The following is a 22,997-nucleotide window of genomic DNA, read 5'->3' as shown; positions in this document are numbered from 1 at the left end:
CTTTCTTTTTAAGAACCTGATTGATTTTTCCTTGTTTTAAGATCCAAGGGGATTGGATCTGGACTCCCCAGGGATTGGTGGGGGAAAGGAGGGGGGATGGTTAATTTCTCCTTGTTTAAGATCCAAGGGGTTTGGATCTGTGTTCACCAGGGAATTGGTGAAGTCCCTCAAGGCCACCCAGGGAGGGGAGAGTTTTGGGAGGATAGGAAGTGCTCCAGACACTGACTTCTGGATGGTGGCAGTGTACCAGATCTAAGCTAGTAATTAAGCTTAGAAGTGTCCGTGCAGGTCCCCACATTTGTACCCTAAAGTTCAGAGTGGGGAAGGAACCTTGACAGTAACACACACATGTGCACACGCATGCACACACACACACACACACACACACAAAAGCATTGAATAGTATCCAGGGAAAGAGAGAACCATACAAAGAGTAATAGCAAAAAACACGACGAGTTCATTCAGGGATGCTGGAAAATTTGTATAGTGGGGGTGCGGAGAGCCATCAAACCAAACTGTAAACCCTGTATATGATCGAAACCACTTCAAGCTGGGGTGTGTGGCCATAGGTGCTGGAATTAGGAGTGCTGGGGATGCTGCTACACCCCCTGGCTTGAAATTGTTTCCATTATATACAGGGTTTACAGTCTGGTTTCCTGGCTCTCAGCTTCCCCCATACACATTTTTCCAGCACCCTTGGTTGCAGCAGCACCCCCGGCGCCCCTTGTTCCAGCACCTATGAGTCCATTAAAAAAAAAATCAAAATCCTCGCTGAATTCTGTTTATTTCTCCTCTTGATCACTACCTTTCCCTAGGCTTTGGCTCATCTGGTCCAGAAGTTAATGCATTGAGGATGTGATTTTCCTCTCATGCCAGCAGAACTCCACTGGCATTACTTCTCATTTACACTTTGTTATAAATGAAAGCAGCATCAGCTGTAAGTGATGGAATTCAACTCATTTAAAATTTTTAATTAAAAAAACTGTACAACTGTATTTAAATTTCTCACAGTGGAAAAATACTATTGTACATACATTGTCAGAGATAGGTATGCATAGAAACATGTAACATGACCACTACCTTCAAAAAAATGTCTTGAATGTCTATTGAGTACTAGGAGGCAGCTATATTTTTATGGTATTCAACACTGATTTATGTTTTATTTCTGGAAGTACATTAAGACCTAGGAAAAGTCTTATTCAAGATGAATAGTGGCTAATGTCTCAATTTCCCAATACCTCTCTATTCAGAAATATTTCTGACAGATCTTCAGCTGGTGTGAGTTGTCACAGCTTTTTGAAGTCAGCACAGTTACAACAATTTAAACCAGCTGAGGATATGCACCATTGATGTTTTATGATCGTCCTATCTCTAACGACAAAGTCTCTTCTTGAAGAACAGTGGACTTTCTTAATGGAACACCAGAGGCTACATTTAGAGCTAAGAGAATACTAGAAACAAATTTTCTGTTCTAATTTTAACATTCATTCCCCTTCTCTGTCAGAATTATGTTTGCTCCCATTTAAATCAATGTTACAACTTCCATTGACTTCGGTAAGAACAGCTGTCCAAGGCTGAGTGCTTCTGAAAATCCCACTCTTAATCATGAAATACCTGGTAAAAGAATACAATGGAGACAGATCTGGCCTTAACTGAGAGAATAAAAGAAAGTTTAGAAGATTGAGAATCCAATATTTGTATTAAATTATTGCATTGTTTATTACACTGCTTAGACATCTTTGTTAGAAGAACACAGCAATAAATGCATTTAAGAATGATTTTAGAGAAAGTTGGAGAATGGGCACTTTTATACTATATAACTTTTATTTCAAATGTCTAAACAAACCCAAGCTTACCTGGCTACTGTTATGTTTTGGAAATTAGATGAATTTTAAAAGAAAAAGCAATTTTGCCATCAGTTCTTGCCTTATATAACTGCAATTCTTAGAGTTACGGGAAAAAAGACTTTCATTCACTCATGGGTGATACTTTGACTCCATGGGCATTTATATAGGTGAGAAGAATTTTGGCACGCCTTTCTACCACATCAATAAGTTTTTCAATTCCTCGGCGACCTCCTTGGCTCTCCCAATATACTTTGTCAAGGAATAGAGATTGAAGAAGCTTCTCTCGCAAGCGCTGACTTTTCAGCACTGAAACTGCAGATTCAGGGAACCTGAAAAAGTGTAAAGGAGTTTATCAGCCTTGGCATCACTCTGAACTACAATATTTATGTTGTGGTTTAACAACCAATTCCATGGATTCATCAAGGTATTTCAGTGCATGCCTATCTATATGTACACAGTCCCATTTATTTCCTACTGACATGCTTAAAGTTAGACACCGCATTTTAGGGCCCTTGTTTATAATGGTTTTTTTCCTCCTTTTTTTTTTTTAAAGCAGTATGTATATTACTCCAGGTGTAAATGCATGACAATCTATATAAATGGGGCTTGCACTGATGCAATTTATTCCAGTAACTGACAGCATGTGGTGTTTCTGCAGTAACTTGCCTATCTGCAGAGGTCCTCCATTAGAGGTTTCCACCGTGTAATGACACCAGTGAAGTTAGATTGGTGCAGATTTTCCTAGTCTAGATAGGCTTATTGATCTCACACCTAGATCCTCCTTTCTCCTTCACCTCCCTTTTGTCAGTCATGCCTTTGGTGGCAAGGATCTTGCTGTATCTGTTCTATAAAGCACCTAGTATACGTGTGATGCTCCAAGTATAATAATATCTGCCTAGACACAAAAGTATGTATACCCATACCTTAGTTTAGTCAAATTTCCATATGGAGGAGACATAAAAGAGACACTGGGGCTACTGCAACAATGTCTTCTTTTTGGGTGGGGAAAGAAAAGAAAAGAAAGCTTCCTCATGCCATTCACAATCTCCTAATCCCTGGGGACATACTCAGTGCACAGCCCTTTCACTCAGGCTATGTGTTGAGGAGCGAGAGAGGAGATCCTAAATGAAGAGCTAGGAAAAGCCTATTGAACCCTATGCAGATTTTTAGGGATATCCTAAAACTTACTCTTTGATTCCTTGTAATATTTTGAAATCCAGATTGTCTTCGCTTCTGTCAAAGAAACCTTTATTATCTATAAAGACCAAATGCCTAGGGTCATGCCTTCTCTGAATAATGTGTGTCAAGTCAACAGAATCTTGATCTTCGCATTTCAGCTTCAGTCCTTTCTGGACACAGGAATCCTCCTTGCGAGGTTTGAACCCACAGCAATTTCTGTCCAGTCGATTGTAGATCTGGAAATGAACATAATATATGACCAAAATGAAACTCAACAGGATGCAAAGTTTGACTCTTATCTATACTGGCCTGGATGCATAAAAGGAGCCCAAGTCCCAGTTTTAGGTTCCACTGTGGTGACCAAAATGCCCACTGAACCTTGTAGGCACCTAAACTTTTGCAATAGAAGGTCCTCAGAAGCTTACATTTCTGCCTCTGAGCACACATACTGCTGTTTTCTTCTAGGCAACCAGGTGCCTATCTCTCACCTTAGCCCCAGAGCAATTCAAAAACCAGGAGAAGCCAGGTGTTCAATCAACTGAATCACATGAAGGTGACTCTGAGCACACATACAAGATTGGACCACTTAGGCAAGTTCACACAATATAAATGGAGGGAGGAGAGAGATGCAAGATCTCCCTCAGAACTTTTAGCCCTGGTTATGATACCAGAGGTGGGAGACCACCAATCAGAGTCTGCCAGCCACATGAAGGGGAAAAGGGATTTGAACAGGGATCTGCCACCTGTTAAATGAGTGGTCTAACCACTAGGCTATGATGAGGTGGGGCACCCTCAGTAAGTCTCCCTGTGGAAGCTGTTCCACTGTGACTAAATAAAGAATCATTGAAGCAGTGGGACTGGATCCCCCAAATCCTGGGTGAGCACTCTAACCACCAAGCTATTGAGTCACTCACGTTTCTGCTCTTCTTCTCTGTCCCAAATGACTCTTTAATTATTTAATCTAGAATGCAACAGCATCGCAGGAGAGACAAAGGGAGCCTCACATCAGAATATCCCACAGACAATGTCAGAGCACTCACCTGTGAGGTGGCACATCCACAGGTGTGGGAGAAGGGGGATTTGAATCAGAAGCCTTCCACATCCCAGATGAGTACCCTAAGCACTAAGCTAAGAGTTATGAGGGAAGGAAGTGGTTGGCCTCCTTTCCCTCCCACTCCCCTGCCTTCTTGCAAAAATGACTTAGGCTCCTAATTCCAAAGAGGTTCCTCATCTGTGAAATGCTAGTAGCGATAGTTGCCTCCCTGTAGCCTAGACTTAGACACCTATCTCATGGGAGAGGGAATGCTTACCACACACCCCTCTTGTCAGCATATCCCATTGGCTAGCTTAGGTGTCTCCTTACCTAATGTGATGTTATTTATGAATCACATAAAGGCACTTATCTCTCCCCATACATTATATAGGAGCTTAGGTAACAAATTCAAACTCTGTGAATCACATTTAGGCATCTAGAAAATCAAAGTTACGCACCGTGATGCTCAGCATCACCAAGCCTAACTCCTCTTGTGGATCGAGGCCATCTATTCCTTAGACTTGTCAGAGTCTGGAAAAAAGTATCATTCCTTACTAGATAGCATCCCAAGTTCACGAATACAGAGCAAACTTAATTAAAATCAGTGGGGGAGAGGGGAAGGGAAGAACTCAGTATTAATCCTCCACAATTCATCTATTATTAAAACCTATTCCTAGGCTCCATATTGTACCCATACGTCCTGATTCACGCCTCTGTTATTCCAGTCTTACACCAGTATAACTCTATTTAAAAAAAATCAGAGGAGTGACAGCAGAGTCAAACCCGAGTAACACAATGGGGAAATCAAACCCAAGATTTTTCAGAAAGCAGCATCTTCTTTAATTCTCTGAGCTGGAATACAATAGAACTGATACAGACTTAAGTACACTAAGGAAAGGATTGCATCATATAGTGTGTTATAGGCAAAGTGATGTACTCAACAGCTAAGAAATGCCAGAATGAAGGCTGCCTGTGCAGCTTTAATTCAGCCTTGTTTTGTGAATGCATTACGATACAGTCTTCTTCTACATACTATTTTTTCCACCAGACCTCTTTCTCCTTCACTGCACAGGACGGATGGTGATCAATTAAATGAGTAGCTATTCAATATTTAGTTTTATCATCATTGTTCAAGATGTGGCCCTCAGCCTGATTTGCTGCACAATAGTCAAACCCTCCTGTGAATACAGAATTATCAATTTCCTCATGGACATGGTGCTTTACAAAACATTCATTTATTTTCATAACATGCCAGCGAGGTGAGGTGATATTATTATCCTGATTTTACAGAGGGGGAACTGAGGTACATTTATTTTTTAATTTATTTATGTAATTACAGACTGTATCAAAATGCATATGCACAAGGGGTCTGAATTAAGATTCAGACAACCCAAAATCTGGCATGTCCAAACTTTTGTGCACTTGACTTTGCAACTTTAATGTTTTAGCAGCTGATGTATTTTTATATCGTGTGTATTTAATATATTTCTCTAGTTTTAAATAACTCACATGGTGGAGATTTTACTTGAAAAAACTATTCCATGGTCTAGCAGATTGTACTCTTACCACACTTTTCTTTGTATGCAGACTATTTTTCTCTTTGATCAGTGTCATCCCATTAATCTTTCGTATGTCTGCCAGGACCACCCTGCATAATCCCCCTGCTTCCGTGACATTTACACATTTCAGCTACTTGTAACCATACCTCATACCTCTCCAGTCATCATTTAATTAGGCTACACATATTCACTTATTTTAATCTTTCCTCATTAATCCCTTCAACTACTGTCCCTTGTTCCCTGAATTCCCTCCAATTTCTCTGCATTTTTCATCTCAGTTCAAACTCAGACTTACAGTATTACACAAAATCTTCCCACAAACAGAAATTTACTCCTTTGATTTTTAATACCATTTGTGCTACCAGTTACTCTCCTAGGACTCAACCCAGGAAGTCCTTACACGGGTATGCCATACTCTAGAGTGCATGTGACTATTTGTGTGATTTATATGATTGCTCAGGTGAATAAGAGGCTGCAGGATCAGGCTCTTAATTAAGATAGTTTTTCCTATAACCAAAGTAAGAAGATTTCCAACTTTAGAGGGAACAAGGGCAAGCTAGCTGGCAATGGCTAGGATTAGGAAAACCTCAGAGTGAATGAAGGGTAGTCAGTCACCATCTCTTGCACAACTAGAAAAAGTGAGTATCAACATGTCTGAAGTTATTCAGGCAAACCAATCTGCTTACTAGTACTGGAATAGCTCAGAGGTTAATACTCAAATGCAATACTTGCCAAGTGGTTAGAGAATTACTAGCCAATTGAAGGCTTCTCAGTCCATTTATGTGCAATACATTGATCACTTTTATTAGTGATGAATACAATCCATTATGTTGGTCATGTCACCTCAAGTTTCCTTGTTCATCTGTCCCTTGTTATGGATTTTTCATGTATCCATGTTCTCCTGTTGAAATGCCTTTAAAGACAGGTGTATGTTCAAGTACATCCTGAGAAAGCATGAATTGTGGAGAATGAGCATATTCAGCTGCTTGGCATACACTTCTGATAAGCAGCAGGGCATTTGTTGGAAGTGTAGGATACCCCAGATTTGTAGCCTGCCTTGTAAAAGTGATCTGCTTCCTTTTTATTTCATGAAAGGCTCAAGCCTGTTGTATCTCATCTAGTAGTTAACATTTATTTCTGGATAACAGCAGAGGTAACATAATATTCATTGCTAAATTGCAGTCTTTACTCTAGAAGATACTAAAATTAAAAATTAATAGATACTTCTGTGCATCAACACAGGAACCATGCTATCTTTTACACCATTAAATGCAAACACATTAGCACTTTTAGATTAACAAATCAAAATCCATTTTAAATGCTCTGACACACACTGTGCTATTCCTATAGGGTTATTGCTATGTTTAGGATCAATATAATCCACATATGACTTTGTATCAGATTACAAGCATTACTCACTCATAGTAGGACTGAGGATGGAGTCATTACACAAATGACAACTTATTTTAGGCAGAAAATTCACATTCTATAATTACCATAAGCAATGTTGCATAAATATAACTCAAAAAGTGAAACATCCATTCGTCCCGGTCAAAAACGAAAACTTGTGAAGGACAGAGATAGACTGTGTCTAATCAAATGCAATGATGTCTACATTTTAAAAAACATGACTTTCTAGAATGTTGAATTGTATGAGAGATGAAATTCTGCATATAAACGGGTTATCGTAGCTTCTAGATGCAGGTGCCTGGTGGGGGCAGTGCAGATATACATTAAACTAACAGGCCCTCCTGGAGAAACAGTGTACCCACATCTCCATATTATCTACGAGAAAATGAAAGATATGCCAACTCGTAAGAGGGTGTATCATGAAGTTCCCTCCACATCCAAGAAGGTCTGTTGGCCAATGTAAGGAATGGGTGGGAAAGTATAGTCTTGAGATGTCTAGTGCTGCTATCCCTAATTCTCACTGTGCTCAACTGGTTGCAAGGGCTGAGGTTATGACGAACCCTAAAATGGGGAAATATAAGCAGGGATAAGTCTCCTTGAGCCCTCCTACTCCTTGCACACCTGCTCAGTGGTCAATTATAGTCTAGTCCATAAGATTATATTTGGTCAAAGTATGAATTTAAAATATAATTGGCCGGTATTCCCTTAGTTACGCCTGTTCGATGGATTACATGGGTTGCATACTGAGGACGGAAGAATGATGGAGAGCAGCCTGTTCTGCATAGCATAAAAAGAATCATGGAAATCAGAGATGGAAAACACTTATTATGTGGTCTAATGCAAGGATTGATCCTACAGTATATATGCAAGAAAATCTTTTCAAAATGGTTGTGGAGGTAATGGCTACACATACCTTTAGTACTATTTTGCACTGTGTACTTGTATGGATCAGAACTTTAGTCTTTTGTGGGGTTAGGATGTTGCCCTAAATCCTAGTTTAAGTTGCTCTAAATCCCTGTTATAACTGCCAGCGGCTGTCCTGTTTCTTCACACAAGCCCAAATCTTCATTCACCCATCAAGGCCTTAAGTGGGTCACACACAAGGTCACACTGGGAAAATCTGCTATCATCCAGACTTCAGTCAGTATGGAACAAACTGCCAGCCCCTTTTGATCCATCAAGTTACATGGCAGAGGGACCAGGATTAAGGGGAGGAAATAGTAGCCCTGCTATAAAGATGAAGTCAAGACATGGATTGCTGTGAATGGACTAAGTAAAGGCATGGGTTGATCTGTGAAGTGTTCCTATCATCTATTCTTTTTGTGTTTGTGCCTGTCTGTGTTACAGACTAAAGTTATGATTATACAGTCCTTAGTTATGTAATGTAATTTGCCCGATCTCCATTGACAAGCCATGGCTTACGTAATGCTTACGTTTTTGTTATCAGGTGCCTTATCTCCAGTTTACCTTTGAGCTTTGTGTGAAGAATTGGCAATCAGGTTTGTAAATTTGGTTCATGTCCACTCTTAGCTACTTCCTGCTTTGCTAAGAGCAGGATTTGGTGCTAGGTGTTTGAAACCTACCTCAGTCTCCTATTTTTAACTTCAAATCACTTCTCAGAAGAAACAAACTATTAATGAAAGGGAGAGAGCTGTTGGGAGTACACGTATTTCTGATTATGAAAATATTCAGTCACTTGTTAGAATAGGCTTGAAATCTTTGAGACTGAAGTTTTGATCCAAAGCCCATTAAATCAATGGGAGTCTTTCCACTGATTTCAAACTAACTCATGAGATTAAGTCCCTTACTCTACAAGCAGCTCACTGCAAAATGAGTAGGAGCAGTAAACACTTTTGATGCTAGTAGAAATTACTCAAATTTCACTTTTCTGGTTACCATGTAATAAGAACTGGATCTAGCTCATAGCAATATCTTACTTAGCAAAATAATGGGGACAATTCTAGAATCAGGGAAATGTAGTACTAGAAGTACTAGAAATAGATGTACTATTTATCTAGTCCAGTCCCCTACACTAAGGCAGGACTCAGAATAATCTAGACCAGCCCTGACAGATGTTTGTCTTAATATGTTCTTAAAAACCTCCAATGACAGCGATTCCTCAGTCTCCCTAAGTAATCTGTTTCAGTTCTTAACTACCCTTCCAGCTAAGAAGTTTTTCCTAATGTCTAACCTAAGTCTCCCTTACTGCAACATAAGCCCATTACTTCTTGTCCTGTTCTCAGTGGATAAGGAGAACAATTTATCATTCTCTTTTTTATAACAAACTTTTATGTACTTGAAGACTTCTCAGGTCCCCTGCCATCCCAGTCATCTCTTCTCCAGACTAAACAAACCTGATTTTTTCAATCTTTCCTTGTAGGTCATGTTTTCTAGACATTTAATCATTTTTGTTGCTGCCCTTTGGACTTCCTCAAATTTGTTCACATCTTTCCTGAAGTGACAAGGAGTCTGATGGCACCTTAAAGACTAACTGATTTATTTGGGCATAAGCTTTTTTGGGTAAAAAACCACTTCTTCAGTTGCAAATAACGAGACTCCTTGTCATTTTTGTGGATACAGACTAACATGGCTACCCCCGATACTTTCCTGATGTATGGTGCCCACAACTGGACATAATGCTCCATTTGAGGCCTAATCAGTCCTGAGTACAATGGAATATTGTTTCTATTGTCTTGTTTACAATACTCCTACAAATACATCCCAGAATGAAGTTCACTCTTTTAGAACAATATTACATTGTTGATTCATATTTAGTTTGTGATCCACTATAAGCTCCAGATCCTTTCCTGCAGTGCTCCTTCATAGCCAACTTTCCATTTTGTATTTGCGCACTTGTTTGTGAAATCCTAGGGATGTGTGAAAAGTGCATACACACTTCATAGATTATAAAGCAAGAATGGACAACTGTGATCTTCTAGTCTGACCTCCTGTATAACACTGTCCATAAAACATCCCTACATTAATTCCTGCTTGAACAGAGCATCTCTTTTAGAAAAAATATCTGATCTTGGTTTAAAATTTTCCATTGATGGAGAATCCACCACAATCCTTGGTAAATTGTTCCAGTGGTTACTCACCCTCACTATTAAAAATGTGAGTCTTATTACTAGTCTAAATTTGTCTTGCTTCAACTTCCAGCTATTCAACTCTCATCATCTCTCTGTTATATCTTGTTATACCTTTGCCTGCTACAAAGAGCTCTATCAAATTTTAGTTTTGTGCATAGAAGTATTTATATGTCAGGATCAAATTGTCCCTCAATTGTCTCTCGTTGATAGACTAAATAAATTGAGCTCATTGTGTCTATCAATGTAAGGTATGTTTTCAATTTTTTAAATCATTCTTGTTGCTCTTCTCTGAGCCCCCTACAATTTTTTAATTTCCTTCTTGACTTGTTGACACCTGAAACAGACACAGTAGTCCAGCAGTGATTGCACCATTGCCAAATACCAGGGTAAAATATCTTTACTCTACTCAATATGCTCCTGTTTATACATCCAAAGACCACATTAGCCATTTTAGCCACCCTTTCACACTGGAGGCTCATGTTATAGTATCTGATTTCCTCTTGGCAAGAAGAGTGCTGATGAAGGAATATCATTTATTCTTTTTAAAACATTAATAAGAAGGAAGATATAAGAGCAATGAGACCTCACATCTATGGCGGAGTAACAGCAGCCTTTTGCTGGAGAAGGGGAAATGAAGAAAACTGTGGTCACTGCAGGTGATTCTCTGCCTTTTCCAAGAGCATGTGAGACTGGAACTGCAAAATAACTTAGGGCCAGGTCCTCAGCAGATAAGTTCTATTAAACGGAATGAAAATGAGTCACATCAGCGAAGGATCTGTCCCCATGACTTAATCATAGTTGTCCTGACTCTCCAGTGCCTCACACATTGTATATTCATTTACACCTGTACAAAGTGGGTGTAAAATGCTACCAGAATGGCAGCAGTTTACACTCACTTTCCACAAGTGTAAATGAATACACAAAGTGCAAAGCAGTGCAGAACACAACCTATTGTTCTTTATCTTTTGGGGTTGTACAGTGTACCAGAAACAAGCCAAAGGAGCACAAGCACATACCTTTCTCATTAAAGACAAAAACTAAAACCATCTTTTTAAACACTCTCCTTCTGCAAAATTGCAACCCACAGTGAATTTTATCATTGGACATATCTGTGAAAATGGTTTATCCTTAACCAGACTCGTGCTCAAATAAATCTTGCAAAGGTTGGTGTTCTTTGTATACAGTAAACACTTTACATTGCTCCCTTACCTGCAGAAGAAAATCAAAGAGTGCCATCTTGGACCACTCATAGTGATGGATCTCAGTACAGCCCCACTCAGCTTTGGGCACTTTGCCATTCTGCCAGCACTTCTGTTTCAATAGCTGCTGATAGGCCCCCCAATTTAGCCTCACTGAAGAATGGGTCCTATTATTTGTCGAAGCCAAAGAGGAATCCCAGAGAATAACAGGACATGGCAGACCATCTGAGAAGAGACAAAATAGAATCAGTACCATATATTAATAATTCTTTTATATTGGAAACTAAAAGAACTTGATCATTCTTTAGACATTGTCTCGGGCATCACTAATTACAGCATTTGTTTTTAAAGAAGACATTTCAGATGTGGCAGGAAAAAGCTACCAAGCCCCAACAATTTCACATCCTTTGGTTTATGTGGTCATATTCCACATCTGAAAACAGCCACCACAGAAAAGGAAAAACCCTGGACATTACAGTTCTCTTCAATGTCTGAGAAGAAATGCTTCCTGCTTGGAACAAGAGCTGGCTGCTTAAAAGTCACTCTACTTGTGGAGGCTATCTATTAAATCAATTTTAAAAGTTTGGCAGCCAATCCACAGCTGGGGTAAATTAATGCAGCAATGTTGATTTCACCAGCTGAGGATCTAGCCCAGTGGTTCTTCATTTCTAAGGCAAATATGAAAAGAGAGCAAATCCTGGAGTCCAGCCAAAAAGTGGAATTATTTTGTCATCTTTAGAGTTTTAGTCCTACAGATATAATATTTCACAGCTGTAAATAGAAAGTTTATAGATAGACTATATGAGAGTGTGGCATGACTTTGGTTTTATCATTCATGAACAATATGTCCTTGCCATGAGTCATACAGCTCATCCCAGAGTAGTGCTGATAAGACCTTAATTCCATCCCACAGTGTCATATGGTCTTCATATACGATATATATTTTACAGACAATCCATTTTAGAAATGTTTTAGTCAGTTTTTAAAATGTATATAAATAATATTTGTCTTATCCCTCCGGATATAAAACCAGGTGCCTTAGGTATGATGAATCCATCTGTACAGGGTTCAGAGAGAGAGAGAAATTATATTCATTGAATACACACAGAGAAGCTAGATGAAAAAAATAAATACTTTTGTTGGAAGGTTTAAGATAACACTACTTTAATTCTTAGAATTCCGAGGGATAACATACAAGAGAGAGAGAAGACAGGCTCATCCCTAAGGCAGTGAGGCAAAATTGTCACTACTTTGTTTTTAAGCTGTCTCTTTCCAGATTGACCGGATAGGATGCTTTGTTACAGAGCACCCTACCGCACAAGTAGGACTGGGAAACCTCCACCTTTGCTCTTAAAATGCTAGCTTGCAATTCCAACACAGTCCTCAATCTACCACACACCACATTTTAGAAACCTCTACAAATTACCCAGAATTGCCATTTACTATATAATAATGTCACTATATTTGAGTCATATATCTCAGAATATACAGTACCAGGGCTATAAGTAAGTGGTGTGTATCCTATTGGAAAAAATGGGATTATTTTCTTTCCAATGATACAAAAGTTCTTGTTGCTAACTCTGATGTCCTGTCTGATGCTTAAACCTGTCACTGAACCAGGGCTGAATACTGGTGTTGCACTTCAAAGCAGAGTAATTTTTTCAAGGAGGGGCAGGGAGGAGGGCAGGGAATTTATAAGTTTGTATGCAAAGAAGGAAACATTTATATGGCAAGTTATTATATGGCGGTTACTGGAATATGATCAAAAGTTTTGGAATTTTTGTATGTTAGTCCTGATCAGTGAGCAAAAAAGTGCAGGCAAAGTGGTCAAATTTTATGCTACAGCCAAATGACCACATTGCTACCACCCTGACAGGTGTTACATTGCAGAGCAAATCGTCTCACTGTTTCCTTCATGTATATATTGAACAGGAGAGGTAGCAAAAGAGACTTGCAGCACCCCACATGACAGTACTCTCAGAACAATGAGTCCAATAGCACTCTCAGCATCCCTCTGGGAGCAAAGAATAGATCTATTTAAGAATGAGTTTATCCAGTCCTGCCAAGATCCACAACTGAGTCAGTAAAACGTCAGAAGATGCTGATTGACCTAAAATAATCAGCAAGGACAACATATCAGCAAGGACAACTGATGTTTGCCCATTATTAGCAAAGGATCATCTGCCAACAAGGTCAGTGCACTTTTCATACTACTGAATTCTCCCAGGACAGAATGACCTTGAGCAAGCCTAGACTGAATAAAAACCTGCTCAACTGGATTCGGAAATATGAGGTGTACCATGAAGATCAGATATATTTCTAACTTTGCCAAATCCTGGCACACACACACACACGAACAAGGTGATCACACTCAAATGAATCCAGTGTACAGCTCCAACCACCTTTAGAACTGTCCTCCTGTTTGCCTGTTTTCTTAAACTAGGCATCTCCAACCCAGAATACAATTTTCCTCTTATGCTCTCCCATGTTCTTCCTTTCATACCATCACTGATAACTACACCATCTCTGTGCTGTTCTTTTCCCCCAGAAGTCTATGGATGCTCAGCAGTTTTAAAAACTTATTTAGTTGCCTAAAAAAATTTAGGAGCATAAATTTCGGGAATTTACATTTGAAAAGCTTGGCCCAAATCTTCCATATGCAGTCCGGTCCCCCAGCTTCTCTCATTCTAGGTTCCACTTCTGACACTGTCACTGACTTACCTCTGGACCTTAGTCAAATGACCTCTCAGTGATGCTTTCTCTTTATCTACGCAATAGGGATAGTGATACTTGAATTCCCTTGAAAAGCACTTTGAAACCCACAGAATAAAAGCTTTATATCAGAGTTAAATATATTATACACTGATGAGCCCTAAATCTGATCTATTTTTCCTTCTATCAATAATCAAAGTTCATGTAATTATTTATGGGTTTTCCCCGAAGCAGATATATCAGTGCTCTCCAAACAAAGCAAAGGTTCAGCATAACAACCACCACCTCACTGTTATTTATTATTTTAATGTTATGACAATATCATGCCAATTTCCATTAAGATTTGTAAAAAGGTTAAACACAGGAAATGTTTGTGATTCACAGGAAACAAAGATGAACCAAAACAAAACATTTCAACTTTATAACACAAATGGAATTACTGGAGCATGTCTTTGTAGCTGGAGTAGAGAACAGTAACACAGATTGCTGGCTGCTGCAGGGAAAATGTGAAGGCAGAGAGAAATAAAGATAAGGGGCTTCATTCTCAGATAGTATAAATTGGCATAGACCCATTAAAGCCTGCCAACTTACACCAAGCAAGGCTCTGGCCCAATTTGAATAACAACAAAAGGTAGTTATAGGCCTGACTCTACATGCTACTGAGTGCTTTTAAATTTAGTTGATTACAGTAGGAGCTGAGAGGTCTCAGAAACCTCCAGGATCAAGCCCATTATCTCCCACTGCTGCTGGCCCCTGCTCCCAATCATTCCTATAGATGCTGCTGCAGAGACGCGAGTTAGAACCCCTTTCTTGATTTCAGTGATGCTGCTACTCCTTGCAGCCCTCTCCAGAGATCTCTATGCTCCACATCACTGTAGTATATGAATCTCTCTCATACATATAATTAAAATGTATCCTCCCAAGCCCACATGAGGAAAAGAAGTATTAATGGAGGCACAGACTGATGTAAGTGGCATGCCCAAGGTCTGTTAATTAAAAAAAAAACAGAATGAAAGTTGGGGGATACACACCTCAACATGGCTTATATCAGCAAAAGAGCCTTTTTCTAGTTTAGCTTATATCATATGGGAAGGTGGTCTAACTACAGTGGCAAACAAAAAACAAAAAAAACCACATCTTGTTTTGCTGGTACAAGCTGTGTCTCCACTAGGGACCAGTAGAGCTATCCTAGCAAAGCCTTCTCCGTGTAAGGTAGCCCTCTGAACAATAAAGAAATGATGTTAGCAACTTAAACAGATCTCAGATGTGTTGACTAAAGTATTCCCCCTTTTTCTTCCACATCTTAGCTGTAAGCATTACACACTTTGGAGAGATCTTGGAAGGGAAGAAAATCTTGTGTGTGTGAATGCAGATTTTAAGGAGTCTGTGAGGAGTGCGTAAGTATTGGATTTTTATGTAACAAAATATTGTGAGAACATGACCTCTGGTCTCTCACTCACATCCAGCTGTATGACAGCAAGCAATTCACAGCACAACTCAATCTGATAAAGGGCACACAAAAGAGACATCATTTAAAAGCTGCTGAATGCATAAGTAAGAGCGAGTTCTCATTGCCTTGACATTAATAATTAATAACCAGTGTGCCTGAATGTTCATATCTTTTGGTGTGATGGAAAGAGCATGCTAAATATGTTGGGTGTAAGAGAAAATCTGAGGCTATCTTTCTCATAGTGTAGAGGTCAGTAAAGAAATGTGACAACTCTAATCAGTGGAACTTTCTGTCACAGCTGTGCCAAATTCCCAGCATCCATTTGCACATAACCAGTGATGAAGTGAGTAGAAACAATGCTACTCAAAATCAAATTCTTTCGCACTCTAAATAGGTTTTTGTTGCAAAAACAACTCCGTAAAATCCATTGGACTAGATCTTCAGCTGGTATGAACTGGCAGAGCCCTTCTGACTTTAGTGGAGCTATGCCAGTTCAAGCCATATGAGGATCAAGCCCACATATATAGATAGGGGATCCATTTCAGCATATCAGAAAATCTGGGGTGGAGAAAGGACTGTTGCCATCATTGCAATCCTGAATAGGGATCTCAGACCCTAAGCAAGAAGTGTAACAAAGATGTCCAGCAGCACCTTTAAGTTATATTGGGGTTGGTCCTGAAATCCAAGAAGCCCTCAGAACCATCTCTCTAATGCTGTCCCCTCCAGGGCAGGAGAGAATTTAGCTCATAATCTACCTGTATCCTGCTACTTCACTACAGATTGGGTCCTAAATATGCCAGTACAGACATATCCAGTCTACAGGTGAAGAAATTCACTATGGACATGCTGTGTGGCCATTTTGCTTGGCCAAAGTGCACAGTGAGATGGGCTGTGCCCTGACACCAAACAACTCCCCTAGTAGGTATCCCTTCCTGTTTTGTAGGTAAGGGGGCACAGGATATGAGCAAGGAATGACCTGAAAACCTCATGGCAGCATGTGGAATAGCTACTGATCTACAGAGTAGCCAGCATATGCACTGAAAGTGATGTGGCCTTCTCCAGGGCCCTTCCAACCTCTCTGCAGGAATCATTAATGGTAACTTTCTAAAAAGACAAACTCTTGTACATTTTGTCTTTCCCACTGAAAAACTAAGAGGAAGAAGTGTCCCAAAAACTCTGAGTTAAATTTTACAGCATCTAAGTCATTCCTGTATACGAGACAGTTTTTTGAGACAGCACAGAGGGACTAGAAATGTAGCCTTGAGGCTGTGTAGTCCAAAGAAATCCAGATCCATTCTGGTGGACCTGTGGGAGTTTGCTACAGGCAGGCATTACATCCAGAAATACAGATTTCTGCTTGCAAATCAATTTGGTTTGGATGGATGTAAATGAGATACTCTCTAATTCCACATCTCCATGCTGACATTACCAGATCCTAAAGCCCAGCTTTCCAGCCCTAGCATGTTGAGAAGGCTTGGATGTAGGAAGATCATCCACCATTTGCTCCAATGCCCTTACCACACATTTATGAAATTTTCCCACTTCTTTGCAGCCCTTGCTTTGCTCATTTATATCTCAGTAACAAAGGAGTTCTTCCAGCTAACCCTTACTGGGAACAAATTGGTATACATATAATAGAATCATAGAATATCAGGGTTGGAAGGGACCTTAGGAGGTCATCTAATCCAACCCCCTGCTCAAAGCAGGACCAGTCCCCAACTAAATCATCCCAGCCAGGGCTTCATCAAGCCTTACCTTAAAAATCTCTAAGGAAGGAGATCTACCACATCCCTAGGTAACCCATTCCAGTGCTTCCTCCTAGTGAAAAAGTTTTTCCTAATATCCAACATAAACCTCCCCCACTGCAACTTGAGACCATTACTCCTTGTTCTGACAAATATATGCATATGCACAGAATTATTTTTGCTTGGTTTTCAAATCAAAATTGTGGAAGGCTTTGTCCACCTTTAGTCTCTATGCCTATATTATTTTTTGATAAGTCACTGGCAAAGAATATTGAGGAAATAGTTATCATGACCCAACTTTCCTTTCTGGCAAGGCAGAAATGTCACAAAATAATTTAAACCTGTGGCAAAGGATTCACTTTTCATTAGGGGAGTGGCAAGCAGAGATCTCTCTGGTGCAGTATTTTGCTAGCCTCTCTGTCACCTATCAAGGGAGGTGTTTTGGTTTTTTTGGAAACAAAAAATAAACCCAAAGTTGTTTGGGGGTTTACAAAGCACCTCTTTGAAAATGCTTTTGACAAAATAAATGGCAATTTTGAGGAGCCTAATTTTTTCAAGATTTTAATGCTACATCAAACATGTCTTGTTACATTGCTTACACCATGACTGAGGCATGCTAAAGGGATGTGCCAGCTTAGACCTTGTCGAGGAGTCCAGTCCTGCATTGCTTTCTTTCTCATGAGTAGTCTTACTCACACAAGTAGTCCCACTGAAATCACTTGGGCAGCCCACAAACAGATTATTCAAACGAATAAAGGCTACAGGAGCAGGCTCATTAATTGTTCATCCTATTTTCTAAAATAATTTTTCATTCCTTTTCTAAACAAGAAGAGAACAACGGAGGAGGTGTTCACTGCTGAAATTTGTGTAGTTAATTAACAATCCAAGCCAAATACACTCAAGCAAGTAACTATGGCAACCAAGGCCAGCATTTGAAATCCAGCATGTTTCAAGATTAATGAAATGGAGAGAGGTAAGGTGCTGTGGCTGTTCCAGAAGCTGAACTCACCCTTTAGCTGGAAAACATGAAACAAGACCCAAAAGGAAAAATGACTTTTTTCTCCTCATTACCTAGCAAGACTTTTTATGCTGTATGAACAAAACCAATTACAGGGAAAAGGAGGCTGAAGAAAATAGAATCTCTCTCCCAGCCAATCCAAAAGATGTTGCCGGCTGAAGACATTAAGCAATTCAGTCTACAGTTAACCTAATAGCAGTTTCCACCGGGCCTGAAGTCTGTCATCTGTGCAGCCATACTCTACAGAATTCCTGAAACTGAACTGAAACTGAATTGAACTGAAACTAAACTACCTTAATTCCTTATGACAGCTCTATAGCAATAAATCCTGTTCCTAAAAATAGAGTATGCATAGTGCATCTTCCATGCTCTGCTACTATGAATAATATTCAAAAGCCACCAAACTGTTATTCCTAGAGATTCATTCATATTGTCGTAAAGACTGCCAGAGAGAAGGCTTACACAGTGTTGATAAATCACAGATCAGTATGTTCTTTTCCTGCCATCAACTTTTGCAAGGACATTTTCGCTTTACCTTTTCTCTGATAAAATACAAGCTGATATACAAAACATTTTGTATAAAATAATCTTCTTCAGTACTAAGAAATGAACAGCAAAAACAAATAGCAATGATTCAGTAAAACATAACGCAGCTCTTTCAGCTTATGATCTGTGTGTATTTAGCATTTAGGCTGAAGACATTTAACAAGACAGTAATGTTAAAGATAGACTTATCAATTTACATTGAATCTATTAAATCTAATTTTAATTTCATTTTAGGATGAAGAAAAATATGATATTCTGTTAAAAGCAATTCGCCTTGTACATATTACAACCACATTAAGCATCTATAGCAGGTGTATTTATTTAGCTAGATACAGGTGTGTCATGAGCTTTAAGTTGTCAAACAGAAGATTCCACTGAGACTTCAGTGACTGCACAATTTCAATTTTAATTTCCAGAGGCATTTGTGCTTTTGGGATTATGCCAAAGCAGTTCAAGAAGGAGCTATAAGACCTCCCTCAATAGGTGCTTGGGCTAACAGAAATGTCTCCTCTATCCGCTACTTGTGGCAAATGAATTCCAGAGCTCGTTATCCACAATATCTTGTAAAAGTGAAATCTAGGGGACGTGAAAAAGTAAAAACTAATCTCTGAAGCACAGAGCACTGTGCCGAGAGACTTCCAGACTATATCCTCTTCAATTTCATTTTGATCAGTCTATATAATTTCATATTCACTACAAATGATATGTAAAAAAGGATCACACCTCCCTCCCCCTTTCCCCTCACTCAAATTAGTCTTCTATGGAAAGGAAGTTGTCTGTATACTCTCAATAACTCTATTAGTCTATAAGGCAGCAAGAAGCATTAATAAACTCTGGGTGTATTATATCCTTCAGGACAGAACTATTACACTGCAGAGGAACCCTGAAATTATGTAAACACATATTCCAGATTAAGTTCCCTGTAACTGTGCTCTGTAGAGCTAGTTCTCAGACTATCTGAAATTAAAGCCTGCTGTTGACCAAATACAAAATACTGGAGTCCCCCAGATGGAAACTAAAAATCAAGTGAATTTGTTACCTTGGATGAACTCCGATTTCCTGCTTACAGAAGGTAAGGTCTTCTTCAGCCCCAGGATCCTGTCTAAATGGAAGGCAAACACCTCACTCATATCAAGGGGTCTCTTGATGAGGCCACAGTACCCTTGATTGCAAGCTGCTCCTGTGGCACTGGGATTCCTTTTGAACACCAATAGGACTCCATGCTGAGAGGGTGCCTCTTGGATACTGCCTATCTGGGAATCTGCCAGCAAACGCATGCTTAGGATGTCATCTTTGCTCAGCCACGAGGGGGACTTCTCACTGTATATCCTGATATTACTCTCCCGAGCCTGGGGCTGCACATTTACACCTCCTGAAACCCCAATATGTCTTTGGTGTCCCCTGCCCGCTGCCTCCCTCTCTCCATCCCAGTGCTTCTTCAGTTGGTGCCTTGGTGTCTCTGGAACTACTGCTGCCCTCATTATTCCCATGGAGTAGCTAGTCCGCCCCTGCTGCTGGGACAAGGCCTCCTCCTGCCCAGTGACACCTGCTGGAAAGCGCTGCCTATAGGGCAAAGGGAATGCATGCTTCTTCCTGAGCTTGGGTTTCACGCTGCCTCGGATGTTGGTGGGTTTACTGCGCTTGGACCGCAGTGTGATGTACACCACATTGGGTGGCGCTGAGGTCCCATTGCCAGCCATCTGGGGCCCTTGGAGATCAGGTGCAAACAAAGTGCCATCCAGTGGGATCCCCAGAAAAGGTGTCTGATCAGCATCTTGAAGACTCCTGGAACTGACCTTCTGGCGTCCCCCTCTGTGCTGGGGTAAAATGTGACCCACTTGACTGACAAGAAACCCCAGGTATAGCACACAGGCTACACCCAGCAGCAGATTCCTCCTGGTCCTGGGACGCCTGCCACTGCAGAGCCTCAGCACCCGTGGGGTGCACAGCGAGCAAACAAACCAGTTTATGATTTGGCCTGGCTGATCTAGGAAGGTCATTTCTCTGGTGAATCCACATGATGAAAGCATCTTATAGTCTTCAATGGTTTCCAGCCAGGAGGATGATGCATGATTTCCCGTCTCAGATCTCTATTTCTTCTTTTCCAAACAGCTTCCAGTGCAAGTGGTGCACAGGGGCCAGTGGTGTGGCTGGGAATGACTCTGACACCACCTCAACAAGCTGCTAAACTCTTATCAGCCAGCACAGGGGAAGTGACTTGTTTCAGAGAATGAACGGAGTCAACTGTGTAAACAAAGTTAAAGGAGTCAGGATCCAAAATGTCTGAGTCCCCTCTGTGAGCTGTGAAAGGAAAAAAATTTCAAATATTTCATTATCCACACGGCATATCTCTTTCTCACTATATAGCTCTAAAGGAAAGGTAGAGATCTAGAGACATGCCATATTAGAGATTTCAGATTAAAATGAGAAGAAAAATAAAACCCCAACATCATGGGACACAAGTTACAATTTACAGTCCCAAGTAATTGAACTCCCGCACTAGGAGGAAGACTTGGAAAAGCCAGACTTTCCTCTTCTTATGTTATGATAGGCACGTCCTCAAAGTAAAACCACATCTTTTGTTGCCTCATATTGTTTTAAAATATAGTGCTATAACCAGCCCAGTAACTGTACCAATTCAAATATGAACATTTCCATTATCAAACAATGATTACACCCTGCCCAGTAACAGCTCACATGCTTCATAATCCTACATTAAAGATAAAATATTGTTAAATCTATACTCTTGTGAAGCTATAAAATAGCATTTCCTAAACAACTGACTATAATTTTCAAATAAAATAAAAAGTACTGTCATCTCCTCTCAAGGAAAAAAACCCATAAATGCAGAGTTTATTGCACTACAAAGATATAGAAATAATCTTACCTATTCAGCTTGCCCCATCCTTGGCTGTGGTAAATCTCTTATAATCATGCCAAGAACTTAGTAAAAGCAGCGTTTCTTAATGTACCCTAACACACATCCCAGACTTAAGTGTGCTCCACATTTTAGATATTTGATTGCAGGCTTAATGCTCTTTGCAATGTACTAGCTGTACAGGGAAGCTGTTTGCATATGAACTGCTATAAACTTACATGAACCTTGTTATAAAAAACCCTTCTATTTTAAATTCTGCAATGAAAAGTCCTGTGAATGGTATGCCTTCTAAAAGTACGTTCCAGCAGTTTCTAACTCCTGAGGGCCCTCTAGTGCATTGCATGCAAACATGTTTAAGAAATGCCAGTCTTCCACAGTAAAGAGGAAGATTAGATCTTTTAACATATCAGAAATCATACATCCTTTTATCAAAAAAGGTAACTGGCTTAAAAAATATAAGAATCATAATATATAGCAGTTACATAGTGCCATTCATCTCTAGTTCTAAGAGGGGACATATCATTGACCTCACTTTACAGCTGGGAAACCTGTGGCACAGAGAAGTTACGTGACTTGCCCAAGGTCGGACAACAAGATAGTGGTAGAGCCAAGCACAGAACCCAGGACTTTTGATGCTTCCTCTGGTGCCCTATCCGACTAGACCTTACAGATGCCTATCAAATTAATGCTCTGTAAAAAATAGTAAAAACTTATTTGTTCTGCACAAGTTTCCATTTTCCTTATGGCTCATTATAATGGAGAGAATCTCTTTCCCATTACTAATAATAATGGGAAAAGCACTCAAATGTGAACATATATTTTAGATAAATTCCAAGATTACTTACAATATTGTATGGTTCAAGTGGGTTTATTTTAAATTAACTTGGCCTTTGTAGTCTTTATATGTGGATATTGCCTAAGAGTTGTGCATCAGGCTAGGAACTCCCTATACTAATACATTTTCTGTGAGGACAATGCTCCTGTGAACTGTTTCCTCTAAACCTAATTTCTCTTTGTACCTTGGAAGGGAACAGGTGATCTGCAGACAGAAGAAAAGAGTTTTCCCCTTCTACTTATGGCTCCCCCTCTCTTATTCTATTTCAAGTTTTTAACTGAGAACTTGAACTGACAGTTCTCAAACTAGCAGGATTAATTCAAACAAGCTAACAAGGTGCATTAATAACTTTGCACTAATCTTGTTAGCACTTTTGGCTATTCCTCCCTGTAGCAAGTGTTATGTGTGTTTCCAGAGGTGGCTCTCATCTCTGAATCAATACTGAACCAAAGCCCCAGCATAGAGGCACTGTTCTGTTGGAGGTGTCTTCTTATAGT

The 22,997-nt window shown here is 39.8% G+C and overlaps 1 protein-coding gene across 3 annotated transcripts; it reads right to left on the bottom strand.

Annotated features, from left to right (window-relative positions):
• Positions 1-950: 950 nt before the first annotated feature.
• Positions 951-21,913, bottom strand: GASK1B (golgi associated kinase 1B). 3 transcript variants are annotated; one of them, XM_030564180.1, is made up of 6 exons: positions 21,675-21,913; positions 19,827-21,088; positions 11,327-11,541; positions 10,706-10,852; positions 4,518-4,590; positions 3,057-3,262 (listed from the first exon to the last, which is right to left on the bottom strand). In XM_030564180.1, the coding sequence occupies exons 2-6, from the start codon at positions 20,815-20,817 to the stop codon at positions 3,156-3,158; spliced, it is 1,533 nt and encodes a 510-aa protein (XP_030420040.1). In that variant the 5' UTR covers positions 20,818-21,088; positions 21,675-21,913; the 3' UTR covers positions 3,057-3,155. The 3 variants fall into 3 exon arrangements, with proteins under 3 accessions (XP_030420039.1, XP_030420040.1, XP_030420041.1); XM_030564179.1 differs by lacking the exons at positions 4,518-4,590; positions 10,706-10,852 and adding an exon at positions 951-2,176 and having other exon boundaries at positions 3,036-3,262; positions 21,675-21,908; XM_030564181.1 differs by lacking the exon at positions 10,706-10,852 and having other exon boundaries at positions 21,675-21,910.
• Positions 21,914-22,997: the final 1,084 nt, after the last annotated feature.

Source organism: Gopherus evgoodei, chromosome 5 (assembly GCF_007399415.2).
Source record: "Gopherus evgoodei ecotype Sinaloan lineage chromosome 5, rGopEvg1_v1.p, whole genome shotgun sequence".
Classification (NCBI taxonomy): domain Eukaryota; kingdom Metazoa; phylum Chordata; order Testudines; family Testudinidae; genus Gopherus; species Gopherus evgoodei.
The sequence above is the reverse complement of the archived record's forward strand: the minus strand, read 5'-3'. Positions and strand labels throughout refer to the sequence as shown.